This window comes from Gopherus evgoodei, chromosome 11 (genome assembly GCF_007399415.2).
Source record: "Gopherus evgoodei ecotype Sinaloan lineage chromosome 11, rGopEvg1_v1.p, whole genome shotgun sequence".
Classification (NCBI taxonomy): domain Eukaryota; kingdom Metazoa; phylum Chordata; order Testudines; family Testudinidae; genus Gopherus; species Gopherus evgoodei.
Genome location: NC_044332.1, coordinates 36918360 through 36936073, shown reverse-complemented (window position 1 = coordinate 36936073; position 17714 = coordinate 36918360). Strand labels below are relative to the sequence as shown.

At 42.1% G+C, this 17714-nt stretch overlaps 1 protein-coding gene across 4 annotated transcripts in view; it reads left to right on the top strand.

Annotated features, from left to right (window-relative positions):
* AGPS (alkylglycerone phosphate synthase) overlaps positions 1-17714 on the top strand; it is a 184094-nt gene that overhangs the window by 103595 nt on the left and 62785 nt on the right. For all 4 annotated transcript variants that reach the window (XM_030580509.1, XM_030580510.1, XM_030580508.1 and 1 more), the window contains 3 exons: positions 3565-3690; positions 5583-5691; positions 10113-10240. In XM_030580509.1, the coding sequence (XP_030436369.1) occupies positions 3565-3690; positions 5583-5691; positions 10113-10240 (363 nt within the window). The remainder of the gene's footprint in view (positions 1-3564; positions 3691-5582; positions 5692-10112; positions 10241-17714) is intronic.

Below are 17714 nucleotides of genomic sequence, written 5' to 3'. Positions count from 1 at the left end.
CCCCAGGTGGGTGGTATACACCCTGGAGCTCTGGCCTTTGCCAATAGTACAGACCCATTCTAGTGCCTCAGGCTGCTGTTTACTTTGCAGCAAGTGGTATTGTAGCTGGTTGGTCTGATCTTCCTCTGTTCCAGAGGTCTTGGCCTCTTTCCAGGGACAGGGAGGGCAGTAATTGTTACCCCAAGATCCTGTTCGTGACGCCATGTCCCTGCCTGCAGGTATATGGGATCTTGGGGAGCAACTACCACACAGCTGGGGTCCGAATTAATTTCTTTGTTAAAGGGGAAAAAAAAGGAAGTGGTGGGAATTTAATAATGAAATACAATGGGATGGGGTGTATAGGGTGTTTACAATAGAAAACGATGGGGGGGGTTCTTCTTATTGAACAGTGTAGGGAGTTCTAATAGTGGGCTACAGCAAGTGGGGTTCAGCACAATGGGATACAGTACAGTCAATAAGCAACTCTAGTTACAGTGTGGCAATGCAAAGCATTCCCAAAAGAAATGCAAAATAAAATGGTAGCTTCTATATGAGTTAATAGCTAGATACACAGTGTTGTAACACAGTGGCATCAACATAAATACAAAGTATATCAGAAAAGTGGAGGCAACCAATGGGGTGTTATAATTATAAGTAAAATGTGAGTTACAGTACAACAATACAATATCAATATAAAGGCTGGGTCAAGAAACGGGGGGGTGGGGAGGAGTGAGTGATTAGTGGTATGCAGACGAGCGGCTGGAAGCAGCGAGAGACTCTGAAGCCCTGCAGGGTAAGGACAATGGAGCAGTGTGATGGTGATCTTCAGTAGGGGAGGGGCAGCGGAGAAGTGTAAAGAAGGGCTAGAGAGAGGTTTAAGCAACAAGTGGACACCAAAAACAAAGGTAAAAAAAACAGCAAAGGGTTTGGGAAGTTTCATAGGGGGAGAAGCAGCAAGGGGTTTGGGAAGTTCGGAGGGAGTGCAGATGTGGGGGGAAAAGCAGCAAAGGGTTATAACAGGGAGACACGGAGGAGCACACGGGGGGGAGATTGGAGCGGGGGAAAAACAGACACGGGAAAGTTCAGGGAGAGATCGGGACAGCAGGAAGGTGAATTTAAGCAGCAAAAAACCTTATCTATCTTAACCAACGACTAGGCAAAACAACAAATATCACAATTCTAAGCAAAGCTATAACAAGCAACTATACGGAGCAACAAAACAGTAAACTATAACAAGGCAGTTGAAACTTACAAGCTCTGCAATCTAAACAAACTATGACTTATTAAACTGAAAAAAAAAACAAGACCTATGGTGCACCTTATGCTATGGGGAGGTTACAGAGGGCAGAGTGGTATGTGTTCAGGACCCAGCTCCCAAGGAAGCCAAGGGATGGTGGCTACAGCGGTGGATACAGCTGAAAGCAGAGAGCCCCAAGGCAAAGTCCACAGGAGCAGAGCTTAGCAGCGGCACAAACTTATTTTTAGCAGCAAAGAGCCCTGGAGTTTAAGAGAGGTTTTAAGACACAGACCAAGGTTTAGCTTGAGTCTGTGTGCTGGGGAAACAGAGCCAGCAGCTAAAATAATAAAATAAAAGTATAGAAAGATTTACAGAGGGATTCTTACCAGTCCCCAAGGCAGCAGCAGCAGCAACATCAGAAGAGGCAAGGAGGGCTCGATACAGTCTCAATAATCAGGAGATCTCTCAGGTAGCAATTCTTTCTTCGTGAGGGGGGGCGTTCAAAAAACGGGGGTACGCTCAAAAATAAAAGGAGAGCGGAGAAAGGACCCCCCGATCCCCTGGCTGATCAGACCAGGCAGCACTGCAGGAACCTTTCTGAGGTGTGTTTAAAAAATGTCTAGTTTTAAAGGCAAACTTGGGCAGTTTCCCGCCAGTAATCCTGATAGGCTCCCTCTGTCACAGGAGAGGGGGCACAGGGAAAAAACTGAAAGTAAGCCCAGAGACATGCCTGGACGTAGTCCTGTGCAATTGGTGACTCAGGAGCACATGAGGCCTATGACTCATGCCCAGGATCTTAAAAACACATTAGGTCTTGCCGCTCTGGACATTGCCTACCCTACACCAAGCCCAGGCTCAACGAGGTGATAACAGGACTAACCCTTTGAACAGGGCAGTGGTCCCACTTAGCACGCAGCACAAGTGGCCATCCCTTTGAGAAGGGCAATGGCCCTGGTAAACAACTTAACAGCCAGGGAAGGGCAGCCACAGGAGAACAGAAAACAAAATGGAGTCTGGGGACAGCTGTAAGAAACAAAATGGAATAGGGGATGGCTGTAACAGACAGCAGTGCTGAGTGCTCAGAACTGTATCTAAAGTCATCAAAAGCTGTGCTCTGAACAAATGATGTGCTATAAAATGCTAATTTCTCTGAAGAATCAAGCCGTTAGCACCTCAAATAGGGCACCCAAAATGAGTGTAAAGTGTTGACCCTAATCTCTCTCTCCCTCAGTTCCCATATCATCCATTGAGTAGCTGCTCATTTGCTGAGCACTGTCCAAACAGCTGTGCATTAAGACAGCAATCCTGTGGGGGGGAAATAGTGTGTTCAGGCAATGAAAGACTAAAAGGAAGTATACAAAGAAGGGGAGGTTGAATTAAGGTTGTGCAGGCAACCAAAATTCTGGCATTGAATGCCATTTTTGAGTGGTAACTTTGCGCCCTTAATGTTTTTAAGGTGTTTTCAGACATAATAGTTTGCATGCACACAAGTGTGTGCGCACAAATATAGCTACTGTCCCTATAGCCTAGATAGCATACGTGAAAATGGCAAACATTTAACTGGATCTTTATCAAATTGGTCAACACAAATAGATCTCCAATATAGTAAATGCAGTTGGTGGGGTCTGTACCATTCAACACAGGATTGCTTGGCTTTTTACATTATTTCAGTGGGACAGCTTTGGTGTTGCATTTTTAAGGGGATTCAATCACACTCTCACGTGTTGTACAGATGGCAGAGTCAAACTAATATAGAAAAATGAGAAACAAGTAACTTTAATGTACAGGAATGCATGATCTGCATTACAAATTTGTCATTGGTATTGCATACAGGAAGCCCAACCAGATGGCTGTGCATTAAAACACATTCCTTCTTGAGAGAATTAAATACAAGCAGTTTGCTCAGAATTTCTGCAGACTTCTACTGCACATAACATTAGGATAGAAAGAAAAAAAAATTAAGTGCTTTATTTATTGGAAATGTTTAAGTGAAGTTGGAAGTTACTTTAGTTATTTCTCCACATGTATTTGAATCACATCTTTGCAAACAATGGCAGTCTGTTTTAAAATGTGGGTGGAGGGTATGATGAGAGAACTGGCCTCATAGTATAATATACTGCTGGCGTATGCACAGTAGAAACGGAACCACTTCATTTATATCAAATTTATACTTAAATCTCAAAAGAGTTGACTCTTTATACCTGAATAATATTGGTCCAAGATACTAATTTTTTCCTTCCTATATTAGCAAGTTTTTAAAATCTAAAATGTTCTTAAAAATTAATACGTTGATTACTAAGCAAAAGCAGGCTATCTTACATCAATGGAATATTGCTTTCTATCTTTAGCTTGGTGAGAGTGGTTACTGTACAGGCCATGAACCAGATTCTATGGAATTCAGCTCCCTTGGAGGATGGGTGGCCACACGTGCATCAGGCATGAAAAAGAACAGCTACGGAAACATTGAAGATCTGGTAATTTTTTATCAATATTTGTCTAGTATTTCCCCTCCAATTTGAAGCATTCAGGTCTGGCCTCTGTAAATTATTCATAATTGGGACAGAGAAATTGGGAGGGCGTATAGCAGTTTTTAAATTACCTTTATATTAAGGCTGCTTCAGATTTGGAATAAAGCACTTCCTTTTAGCAAACAATGGAACTATAATACAGTTCTGGCATCATTATTAATATTTTATTTGAGAATTTACAGTAAACATTTACAGTAGTGACACCAGAATCCTACTATAGCTTCATTGCTCACTAAAGGGAAGTGCCGTATATTAAGGCTGCTTCAAATATGGAAAGATAATTTAAAAATGACTATGCATCTCTCATTCTTTTCCTCTCTCCCTCCCCCTTTCCTCCCATATATAGCAGAGAGTGAGTGAAATTAAGCAGACTAAACTCTTTATATAAAGTATTGTCACCTCCTGTTTTGAAGCTTCATTGAATTTCTTTGTCACTGCTGCTGTATTAAGTGGTGCAAAAGAAAAACAGCTTTCTTGGTGTGAGGGAGTGGTGGGGATTGTTTTGTTCTTTTGTTTTTTAAAGGAAGGATATGTTCCTGTCAAGATCTCAGCTGGCCAGAGTCCTTACCCTATTTTTTTAAAAATCACGTTTAGAACAGAATATCTTTTCATACCAGTGGACCAATATGTAACTAACTGGGACTTTGGTAGGCATGGGGGCAGGGAGAGTGGAAGTGGAAAAAAGTTTTTTGTACAAAGTGAAGTTAAGTATTTTGATGGCTTACATCTGTAGCTGCCAAAAAAAAAATTGTCTAGTAGTGCCTTAAAGGACTGAAATATTTAAGGTATCTGAACAAAGATTAATATTTATCAAGATATGACATCTGATTGTGCCCTGGTAACTGAGGCACCCTTCTATTATATAACTTACATGTGCAGGGATTATGCCAAATAGTTAGGTATGACTAGACCTTAATTTACGTCAAATTAAACTTTGGCATGTGAAACCTTCTGTCATTGGAGGAAGAATAATTTTCAAATCCATTTTAATCCATTAAAATCGTTCAGGACCGGATGTATATTTACTTGATATTTGAATTATGTACTTGTCTTTAAAAATGGTAAACAATTGGCTCTTAACTTTTTTGATGACGGTCCTCCAACCTACCTGCTGGGTTGGTAGTCCTTAAAACGTTGGTGAACGTGATATGTTTAATAATAGTCAGTTGGCTGATGTGGCTTAATCACTTTTTTGGTACTTTGTGCAACAAATATTTAATAATGTATTTGCTTGTAGTGAAATCTTCAGATAAATTTTATTTTGTTTTTTGTTTCTGAGCTTGCTGTATCTAAGTGTCCATTAATTCATTATTAAAATGTTTTTATTATACAAACTGCTTAAATAAAAGTGAACTTTACTATGTAAATACACATGTTATGAAAATCTCTTCATGGTCTTATGAAGAGCTCAGGAGAAGCCATTAGGTTATATTCCTTCTCTCTACTATTTTCCTGTGATGTAGTAAGTATCTGTATGTGAGAGTTAACCAATGCAGTCATGAGGCATAAACAAAAGAAAGATATAGGCTAGGATATCATGAGAATCCCAACAAAATGTTTAATTGTAGATTAACTGTGACATGCATAAAGGGACAGAAGAGAAGAGTTTGATTTGGCAAAACAATGAGGAGAATCTGCTTTCACTAACTGAATTGTATTAGATTTATTAGTTGCTAGCAGGTTACTCCACAAAATTTCTAGGGGGTAATTTATAGGATTTCCAAATTTTATAGTATAATGGAAATTTTAATATGACTATATTAATCCATATATGTTAATTACTTGACTATATATTCATTCAATGTTTAACACTCATCACTGTATAATGTGTTAAACAGGTGGTTCATATAAAAATGGTAACCCCAAGAGGAGTAATAGAAAAAAGCTGTCAAGTACCTCGCATGTCAACAGGACCTGACATCCATCATTTCATTATGGGATCTGAAGGTATAAACAAAAGTAATATCAAGATGCCATTAGTGAGATTAAATCAGTTTCTGTAATGGTTTGAAATCTTTTGAGTTTTATTTATTCAAAACATAGTTTTTTCACTTAATGGGTAGTACTACAGTTGAAGAATCTTCCTTTATTTTGGTACCACTTTGGTTCTCATCACAGCTGCCTTGTTGTGTTGCACAAACACACAAAAAAGCATGTTCAAAACAGCTCTCGTGTTTCTAACTATAATCAATTTATTTTTGAACTCAAGCTTCTAGGAAATTCTAATAGGTTTACAAATCATTGCCATGTACACATCAGAAAAAATGTTTATCATTACAATACTGAGCTTGTCATCTTGCTTGTGTGTTTCATGCAGTAATGAAATCTCTTTTAACCTATACATTTTTTCAGTCCATTATTTGTCATGCAGTTGTTCCAAAAGGCCCCAATCAGAATTATATCCCCACTGTGCTAGGCACTCCACAAATATAGAGAGACATAGTCGCTGTCCTGAAGAGTTTGCAATGTAATTAGTTAGTAAATTTGTTGAAACTGCAGGATAAAAGCCGCCTCTACTTCTTCAAGTAACTGTGCACATATATATTTCCCACAATAAAAGTGTGTGCGGCCAGACTTTTGGCATCAGTACCATTGGGCGGTGTGTGGTCTCTGCCATCTTCATATTTGGAGCAGAAGACACAAAATGGAAGTGGCCGCGGCCTCCCTCTGTTCTTACAACCGTAGGAAGAGTTGGAGCTTTCCCGTTGCCTCTGAGCTCAGTTAGCCAGCTCAGAAAAGAGATTTTCTCCTTTAACTATAATTATAGTTCACTTTACTGAAATTCTAGTTTAAAGAGCTGTTTTAGTAGGTTTTTTGCCATGCAGAAATCCTCTGGTTTTAAACAATTTTACATGTGCAGGGCTGTTATTCCTGTCACTGATCAGCACAGAAGTTGCTTTATTTGTTTAGGTGAGCTCCTGTTTCTTCTTATAAGGGTATCTGCACCTCTTGGCTTACAATTGGCTTTTATCTGCTCCATGGAATAATTTTAAATGAGTACTTAAACTTGTTGCACCCTTGTGTTAGTGGGCCAATTACAGAAAAAATGAGTGTACAGTTCCTTTGCTGGTTTGTTTCTTCCCTTTGTAATCATTCTTCCATCAGATCTATTCAAGTTCTTTCATTTGTTCTAGCTGTAGATTGTTCCCCACTAGGACAAAGAAATAGAAGTTTTGTCTTAAAATTTGTCTTCTTGAAATGGCAACATCTCCTTCCTCAGAGCCTGACCATGACCAAAAGTCTCCATGAGAAGTGCATGTCTAGCTGCCAAGGCTCCAAAGCCAATGATGGGTGAGATCTTGCTCTCCTGTGGCCTCCTTGCAGTGTTCAGAACTGTTTGAGATTGATAGAAAGTTCTCCTCATCCCACAAAAAGGCACTTGAAAAGTCATCTAATGCTGTGAGGTCTGGTCATAAGCACCACCACTCAGACTCCACGTCCACCACGGTTGTCGAGACTGGTGCCTTCTGCTTTAATGGAGAGAGCTTCAACCCTAGCATTATTGGCTCTGGTTCCATCTCCAATGGCTGTACACTTACCTCCATTGTCAGTGTCATCAATGCCACAAGCCTTTCATGCGGCAAAGGACTTGTCTCCCTTTGCAGGACTCTATTGTCTGATTCTAATTGTAGCTGCCTCAGCTACAATGGCATTGTCTGCATCACCTGCCACCAAAACGTGATCAGTTCCTCCTGTATCGTCAGTGCAGTTCACACTGGCACCATCAACTTACTGTTTGGCATTGCCAGTTTTCAGGCAACCCAGAATTCAGCTCTAGAAAGCACTTCGAATGTGGTTTGCTGATTACCTTGGAGTAACCCAGATAGAGCTCTCACATATCTTAGCCACAGTTTTCCTCAGGTAGATAAGATGAAGATGTGAAACAACCTTCTAGGCAAATTGGCCAGCTGTTTATAGGGAGCCAAATGCTCAAAATCGCCAATCTGGTCTAGCCCTTTCTAACGCTGCAGCAGAATACTGTGCTTCTGACTCCGTTTGTCTCATGTAAAGGTGGTTGACACACAACTGCACTCAATCATGCACATCATAACTGTGGCGATTACACATGTTGCTTCTTGTGTTAAGCCACATCACTCTTCCACACATCCCTCTGGTTGCTACAGCCAGAATTGTTGAGAAGATCAGGGCAAACCCAAGCCTACCACTATACACCGACCTCTTCAACTACCCAAAAGCGTGCTTGTCGTCAAGGCACTTGTTGTGGGCCCACTTGCCCTACCCATATTTCTCTGAGGTATTGATGTGGTGTGAATGATCTGCAGCTGACATTAGAAACCAGTCTCTTATAATTGACCCAACCATGCATGTACCTAGCTTTTATTTGCCCCATTCATGGATTTTGAACAGACCAAGGTCAATGTGCAAACAGCTTTCCAATCCCTGGGGCCAATGAGAGGATCCCACATGCAGCTGTGGCCAAAGACAGTGTCTCACATCACTAATGACTGCCCTCTGAACAGATTTGATGGTTTTCTGAGGGCTCTGCACTTCGCTGATGAGGCTGCAGCAAATTGTCATATCAAGGTCCATATCTGATGAGAAGAAGAATGAAAACTGCATTTCTGTTAGCAATTATGCAAGAAGGGAACCGGAGCTCCAGGCACTGTAAGCCAACCCCCCACTTTCACAATGTTTCACAAAGACAAGGTTTTCTTAGGCCACATTTGAAGTTCATGTAACTGTTTCCACCTCAGACAATTCATCTTCTGGTGTATTTTTCCAAAACCTCATTCTAGCAGAGCTGAAGAGGAGCTTCATACTTTGGATGTTGAGAGGGCTCTGTCCTTTTACCTGGACTTCACAAAGTCTTTCAGATCATCTCCTAGAATTTTTGTGGCCTTTGCTGAAAGGATTAAAGAATAACCCATTAAATCCAATATTTATCTCACTGTATTGGAGTGTATTAAGCTCTGCTATAATCTAGCTAAGTTTTCTCCTCCTGTGAGAATAACAGCCCACTAGGTCCTATTATATTTCATCAGTAACATACCAATAGTGGACATCTGCAAACCAGCAACGCAGTTGCCAGTACATACCTTTTCCAGACACTGTTTTCACTCAAGCTTCCTGGGACAGTGCCAACTTCAGCAAGTCAGTGCAACAGTGCTTTTGACTGCAGTCTCTTTTCAAATAATCAAAAGTCCTATCACCTGTAAGGAAACTGTTGGTGAGTTACAGTGGAATGTATATGTGCACAATCACTCAAAGGAGGAAAAACTATTACTTACCTATACAATAACTTTTGTTCTTTGATGTGTTGCGTTCAGATACATTCATGACCATTCCACCTTCCCCCACTATTTGAGGTATTAGTGTGAATAAATGGAGGGAGAGGCGGTGGTCACACCCCTTTTATGGTCTTGGCTCCAGGAACAAAGATGGCTGGGGCACATGTGCTAACAAACGTTTCTGACTTGAGTGCATTGGATGCACATACATTTTTGCATATTTTTAAATGTTTTCAGTTTGTTTGAAGACACTGAAACCATACTTACAACACTAGTTTGAGTTGGTTTTAGCACAACATATTGCCATTTTATCAAGGCATCCTAACATTGAATAGCCCCCCGTTAACAGTTAGTCAGACTCTGTGATGGCTTTCCCAAAACCAGTTTAACAACTTGAAAAGTTGTCATCGCTAGTCTGGCAGACCTCTAATATCTCTTGTATGGTCTTCAGGTTAACTTCAGTAATTTGAACTGGTTAACTTGTTACCTGAAGAAATCTTTTCTGTCCTAAATTGTTTGTTTTTAGTGTCCTAATGTTAAAGGATTTTCAAACTGTCTTAACCTATCTTTCCTAATCCAAATCTTTTAATAATCAAAACAAAACAAAAAAAAACCCTGATTGCCCCCTCTACAAATCACTGAGTAGAATGGGGAAAATATTGTTAAACCTCACTGTCTTGCACATCTGGATATGGCAACCTGTTTTCTTTCCTTGACAGGTCTATTTAGAGCCTGTCAAAAACAGTGGCAAAGCCTGGTGTAAATGCAGTAAACCAGCTGAGCTTTTACAGAATACTGTATTAAAACTACTAGTTTTTATACATCTTGAGCTTATTTGATCATTTTCTGAAAAAATCTGATCCAGTTTGAAGAACTTTGCCTTAACTGTCAACTTCTAATCGGAGGCTTATGTAGGAAGAAAAATTAAACTTTTAGTGAAATGATGCACAATAAAAATACTGCTCCAGGCTTTAAAATACATTTAACAAATCTCACTTAATTTTCTTAAGGCATCTCACTTATGGGATAGTATGAAAATACTCAAACATATACGTTGTCAGAAAGCAAGAAAGATTTTTGTGACATTGAAATGTTTATGTTCATTTTCCTCTTTTAAAGGAACCCTTGGAGTGGTTACAGAAGTTACAATAAAAATTCGGCCAATCCCTGAATACAAGAAGTATGGCTCTGTAGTATTTCCTAACTTTGAACGAGGAGTGGCCTGTTTAAGAGAAATAGCAAAGCAGGTAAGGAGAAATTTTGTTTGAGTTCTATTACCCTTGTTTTGTTTCATGCATGTAGTATCTGTATTCTAACACTAGGTGGCACAGTAATGCTCTGGTTAGCCTCTGGATTCTTTTGTAGTTGGTAAGTGGGCTTAAAGGGATAGTATCAATTTTAACATTATCATAGAATATCAGGGTTGGAAGGGACCTCAGGCAGTCATCTAGTCTAACCCGTTGCTCAAAGCAGGACCAGTCCACAGACAGATTTTTACTCCAGTTCCCTGAATGACCCCCTCAAGGATTGAACTCACAACCCTGGGTTTAGCAGGCCAATGCTCAAACCACTGAGCTATAGAAACCTCAGTGTAATATGTTTACAAATCAGATTTTAGCAAAGTGTATAAAATTTATTTTTTGTGTTGTTCCTATGCAGACTGGGAGAGTTGTACACATTTGTGGCACCTGGTGTTCATATGCACCAGCATGGTGGTATGCTCACGCACTGTTTTGGAAGATACATGAACTCTCCTTAGTTCTCTTAGTAACAGAAGAAAACAATAGATCCAATCTGCTAGAGATGTGACTATAAGCAAGTGGGGGCCAGGGCCTTTGGGAGGTAGGGGACAGTAGGTAGCAATATTTGGGGTCCTACAGGTTGAAATGGTCTTCATCCTCCATAGCTACTTTGGGACTGTTCCAGTTTTCCTTGGAAAATTCTGTAGCTGCTAGTATTGGCCTGGAGCATTCTCAAGGTAGTGTTCAGCATGCGCATTCCCAGGCTAGTTTTCACAAAGGTCTTGAATACAATCTTAGGGGGGTTTATTGGAGCAGCAAAAAACCTCCAAAAAAAACCCTTAATAGATAATTCTCATGGGGTGGATTCTAAATATACATTACTAAGAAAATACACTATAAGAAAAAAGTATTATAGTAGTTAAAAATAGTAAATGAGTTGATGTCACCTTCACTGTAACCTGCAGTAAAGCTAGCTTACTGCTGCACAGTAAATATAGCATAAGATGTATATGACACTCTTTTTGATGAAGCTCTGAAATAGCCATTTTAACTTTTTGTGTGATATTTCTCTTCTCTTGTGTTGAACTGTCAATTACATCTTGTTTTATGCATAATTTAATGTCAGAATAAAACTGCAATAAGAAAAGTAGCATGGATGGATAATAGTGGATCAAAAAGTATTATAGTGTGGATCTGTGGTATCCTGGCACTCTATCAAAAATGGCATTACCTTTTTTAAGTCACTGATAACTTGGAAGAAAATTATCGTGAATGCTTATGGATCAATGTCCTACTAGATAAATCACAAAGTGTGGTATAAGTTGGTCTGCTACTGACCATCCAGTCACAATATGGAACAGGATGGCCACCTTTTTATGCACCTATCTGTAATGTGTAGGAAAAAAAGCCCAGCATGATCATGGGGTACTACTTAAATTTGAGTGACATGCTGGAGGTCTCATGCTTCCAATACTGAAACATGTTTGAAATTTCTAAATGTTAGAGATGAGTTTCCTAACTCGGTGTTGCTGCCATCACAGTTAGACTAGTCCTAACAGATAAAGAGGAACTGATCACAGAAATAAAAATTAATTATAGCTTAGGGACAAGTAATGATCATGAGTTGATCACATTATAAATGTGTAAGCAGAATAAAGTGCAGGCCTGGTAGCTGTAGATATAATCGCTGCCTCCCCTGCCTTCTACAAACCTGCACGTTATGGAACACAGCTTCTCCCAGCTGACTTGGCTCACTTGTTTTCAGCTTTGTGAAATTAGCCCTACTGAAGCACCACACATACACGAATGGAAGAAAGGGGAAGTTAATAGTAATGAATCAGAAGCTAGGAATTGTAGAAAATGAATAAAGGAAGCCTTTGATGAGGGACCTTGTCAAAGGCTTTCTGGAAATCTAAGTACACCATGTCCACTGGATCCCCCTTGTCCACATGTTTGTTTGACCACTTCAAAGAACTCTTAATAGATTAGTAAGACACGATTTCCCTTTATAGAAACCATGTTGACTTTTGCCCAACAATTTGTTCTTCTATGTGTCTGACAATTTTATTCTTTATGATTGTTTCAGCTAATTTGCTCGGTACTGATGTTAAACTTACTGGTCTGTAATTGCCAGGATCACCTCTAGAGCCCTTTTAAAATATTGGTGTTGTGTTAGCTATCTTCCAGTCATTGGGTACAGATGCCGATTTAAAGGACAGGTTACAAACCCTAGTTAATTCCTTGACTTCACATTTGAGTTCTTTCAGAACTCTTGGGTGAATGCCATCCAGTCAGAGTGACTTGTTACTGTTAAGTTTTATCAGTTAATTCCAAAATCTCCTCTAGCGACAACTCAATCTGTGACAATTCCTCCAATTTGTCATCTACAAAAGCTGGCTCAGGTTTGAGAGTCTCCCTAACATCCTCAGCCGTGAAGACTGAAGCAAAGAATCCATTTGGTTTTTCCGCAGTGACTTTATCGTTTTTAAGCGCTCCTTTTGTATCTCGATCGTCCAGGGGCCCCACTGGTGGTTTGCTCCTGTTGACCCTTCACCTCAGTTCCGTCTTAACCGCCAGTAACCGTCATTGGAACTGTGGTTGTTGCCTAGCAAGTGCTTCCCTTAACATTCTTTCCAGTTGTATTTGTAGTTGAAGTCTTAGTAGTTCATTAGTTTAGTGTATATAGCTGATAAGGTTTAGGGAGCGGGGGTTTTCCCCCAATTCCCTTACCTTCCCCTTGGATTCCAGGGCATGCCTCTGAGCAACGAGTTTAAACCCTGCGGAACTTGCAGCAAGCCTATGCCAACCAGCGACCCCCCTAACACATGTCTAAAGTGTTTGGGGGAAGCGCACCAAGCAGAAAGGTACAAGATCTGCAGGGCATTCCACCCCTGGACCAGAAAGAAACGAAATTTCTGTCTAAAACTGCTCCTGCTCTTGGTCCTCAACCTGCCATGGACAGTCAGGATCCAGCACTGAGCGCATCTGTGCAGAGTGGCCCGGCCTCAGTACGTGACATGGTGCTGAGGAAGGACTCTGGCCTAAGAGTCGGCACCAGCGCTCCCCAGCACCGTGAACTGTGGAGACAGCCCGCACCGCTCTCATTCACCGCTACCACACAAGCAGCACAGGAATACCGACAGGGGTCATTCCCAGGTCTTGAAGATAACTGAGCCACTAGTTGCAACTGTAGTGCATCCTATGAAGGAGCACTCGGTGCCTGGAGAGCAAGAGTTGTTGTCACTGACTTCAGTTCCTGGGAGGGGACTGTCAAGTCTGGTGCTCAACAGTTCCCTGGACAGGCGGTGCCAGGTGGAGGAGTTCAGAGTGGGAGTGTAGCTCTAATGCTTTTGATGCTGCCAGAGATCTAATTGTGACGATGGCTTCTCAGCACCCAGCAGTCAGAGACAAGCGGCCAGTGCTGCTGTGAGTAATGCCACCTAGAGGCAAGCTGGCCATGGTGCAGTAGACACCCTTTCCTGCCCAGCACTATTCACCACACCACTGCTTCTGATTGCTCCTGTCAAGACACTGCTCACCAGATCCAGTGTGGATCCCTGATATTAGTGAGGGCACACCATGACCTACTCTGTAGGATCACCTGCAACATGGAGTTGGAGGCGGAGGAGGTTGTCAAACCTGAGGACTCCATGGTGGACATCTTGACACCAGAAGGGCCATCCTGGATAGCTCTACCCCTGATAAAAACAATTCAGAGCAACATTAAGACTGTGGCAGACCCCTGCACCGATCCACCCACTGCTAAAGCCTTGGAATGCAAGTAATTTGTGTCCTCTAAGGACTATAAGTACTTATTCTTACACCTGCAGCCATGCTCCCTTGTAGTGGCTGCAGTCAATGAGAAGGTGAGACAGGGGCAGCAAGGACCAACTCCCAAGTTGAATGAATCGAAGCACATGGACCTTTTCGGCAGAAAGATCTATTGAACAAGAGGCCTGCAGCTGAGGATAGTCTACCAACAAGCTATCCTCAGTAGATACAACTTCAGCATGGAGGCCCATGAGCTGAAGTTTAAAGAGCTGATTCCACCAGCCTTCAGAACTGAGTTTACAGCTATTGTTGAGGAAGAGAAGGCAGTGGCATGGACCTCTTTGCAGGCCTCACTAAATGCTGCGGATTCTGCTGCCTGCACCCTTTGCTCCGGAATAGCCATGAGGTGGGGCTTGTGGTTGCAATCTTCAGGGTTGCCCCCTGACATGCAACAAACCCTGCAGGGCCTGCCTTTTTGTCTTGAGCTAGGAACAGTCTTGTTTAGATTGAATCCATGTACAATACTAAAAATAATTTTGAAAATCTTAAAGCACAGTTTTTGCACCAATTTTTACTACATAAATAGAAAAACTGAGTGGTAAATAGATGAAAGTTCCTAGGGTTTACTGGTGTAGCTATTCAGTGAAATCGGCTATACCAATATAAATACCTAAGAGTTGCACCAACTTAAATAAATCCACTTTCTAATAGTTTTGTTAAATTGCTGCAAAACTGTGTAGACAAGCCCTTAGAACTGCATTGAGACATACTAAATTGTCTCCGTCTTCAGTATTGGCAAACTGCAGATATTAAGTCCATTAACGTGGATAACTGGTAAATGTACTGATTATCAAGATTCTGACAGTTGTTGCATTCTGGAAGATCACTGGTTTAAAGTCCTGAGCAAAATCAAGAAACCTAGAGTTTAATATAGTAAATGTTGCAAAAAGCATTTAGCATGCAGTTCCTTCACTTGTTTGTTGTGGTAGAAAATGCCTTAGGGATATTTAAAGAACCAACAAAAACACAACTTTGCTAACATGCAAAATATAGCAACAGCATATAGCTAATCTCCCCTTTACCCCCTCTTCTAAGGTCCTTCTCCAATACATGCATGCACAAAATAAGGCCTGCTCCCACTGTGTGTTTTGGGGTGGAGAGAGAAGTGTATAAGACTTTCATTACCAGCTTAGTTCATGTTGTTCAATATGAGCTCTCATGGTCAACAAAATTCTGCAGACTTGAAATTCAACAAAAGGTTTAAAGTTAGTTCCTTGCTTGTTTCCAGTAGTGCTCACAATAACCTCTAAATGTTTGAGTTGAAATGCTTTCTGGTAGGAAAGCAAGACGGTTCTTCAGGTAGATTCAGCTGTGTATTCCACGTAGGTGCATGTGTGCCCAGCATACCAAAGCCACGGAACTTTGCGTAGCAGTACTCATGGTGGCACTCGTGCCCTTTGGCCCTAGGTCGTTCCCTGGCTATATAAGGGCCACTGACACCCTTCAGTTCCTTCTCATCGCCCAGACCTTGGTGTGGTGTTTTCACCTCATATTTTCAGTCTGCTTTCTGAATTTTTCTTGCTTTCCTCTAGATGATAGAACCTTAGGTGTAGTTTAGGGTTAGTTTGATTAGTTGGTTGTTCTGTCTGATGCCCTCACCAGGTTTCAAGCATTGTTCATTGCCTGTGTATGTAGTGAGGGTGGAGGTGTCATCCCCAACAGCAGTTTCCCACATGAGGTTCTTGTGTCTTGGCGAGAGACACTGTAAGGAATAGAGCTCCATCTGTAAGATGATCAAGAACAGAACTCAAATGGCTACACATTTAGAGCTGAAACATCACCTTCTGGAGGCCCATTTCAGCACCAATAACCTCGTCTGATCAGCAGTCGTCTTCAGAGCCAGTGAAGGATGCCACTCTGTTTAGACCATGCTGTGTCCCCCAACAGGAAGAAGAAGAATTCACTCTCTCTATCTCTCTCTCTCCCCCCCCCGCCCCCTGCAAGGGAGAGATCCCATAAGACTAATTGTGACCACTCCAGGGCTTGGGCAAGACTCTTCTGCATCTTCTAAGAGTAGAGCTGATAGGCAATGTACTTCTTCTGGCATGCATGAGGGAGCAGGTCCATCTAACACAGGGTGGGCAAACTATGGCCCGCCAGCTGTTTTTAATCTGGCCCTCAAACTCCCACTGAGGAGCGGGGTCTAGGGCTTGCCCCATTCTGGTGCCCTGCTCCACATGCTGTCCCCGCCCCAAGGGCCACCCCCCACAGCTCCCATTGGCCAGGAACTGCATCCAGTGGGAGCTGCAGGGGTGGCACCTGCAGAAGGGGCAGTGTGCAGCAGTCACTTGGCCACGCCTCCGCGTAGAAGCTGGAGGGGGGACATGCCGCTGCATCTGGGAACTGCTTGAGGTAAACACTTCCTGGAGCCTACACCTCTGAGCCACCCTCCCGTGTCCCAAGCCCATACCCCAGCCCTGATCCCTCCTCCTGTCCTCGGTCCCAGCCCAGAGCACCTTGTGCTCCAAGTCCCTCGATATTCTCTGACCACCAGATCCAGGGAGAGTAGCCTTCCCAATAAATGAGCTTCTCTTGGAGCCTGGAAAGGCCCAACCCCTTGGAATACTCATACTTCATTACCTCCTGTGGGAAAGCGGTACTTTGTCTCCATGCAGGGTTTTGAGAGTTTCTACTCCCACCTGGACACTAACTCTTGTGGTAACTGCAGCAAGTAACAGTGCATGACAGAGAATTTATAAACCTATGCTTAAGGACCGAGAGTCCAAAACAGAGATTTGATAGTGAAGAAGATTTATACCTCTCTTTCCCTGAAGATTTACATTGCAAACCAACAGGCATTGCTCTATAAATATAACTTTAATTGGGCAGCCATGTCTAAGTTTGCAGACAAATTTCCAGATGCTTCTAGGGCAGAGTTTAAGGTGTTCATTGCAGAAGGTTGTTTTGGTAACCAAGACTCCATTACAGTCCGCTCTGGCTGTGATGGTTGCTTTGACCAGAATTATGGCATCAGTGGTGACTCTGAGGACCTCATTGCTGAAGAATTCAGGCATTACACTTGATGTGCAGTTGGCTATTGAGGATTTACCTTATGGTTGGGTATTATTTTTGGAAAAGACAAATGAAACCCGGGATTTTTTTTAAATGATTCCCAAGCTACTTTGTGTTCCTTGGGGGTTTATATTCTGGCTTTAGAGATGCCCTTATAGCAGTCAGCAGCAACAATAGCAATACCACTCACAGCATTTCTTCAGGCAGTCTGTTGTAAGGCAGCTGCACTACCCCAGAAAGGGGTATAGATCCCAGAGATGAAAGATCTCTGGTTGCAGATTGTAGCTAGCCAGCTCATCCTCCCTCAGCATGCAGCAAGTACCCATCTTGACCTGTGTGTCTAGGGTAATGATCTGATGGTGACCTCTCCATCCCTGTCCCCTCTACAGGTTGGCTCATTTTTACAGTGTCATCTGGGACTCAGTTACCTTCGACAGTTGGATCCTAAGCACTGTCAGATTGGGCTATGTCATACAATTCTCTCCATCCCTCCTCCCCCATATCCCTACCCTGTCCCTCTTCAGGGACCCCTTTCACTGCTTCTCTAGCAGGTTCAGTCTCTACTGGCTCTACAGGCTGTAGAGGAAGTTTTCCTGCAGCACTGGGGACAGAGATTCTACTCTCAGTATTTCCTGAT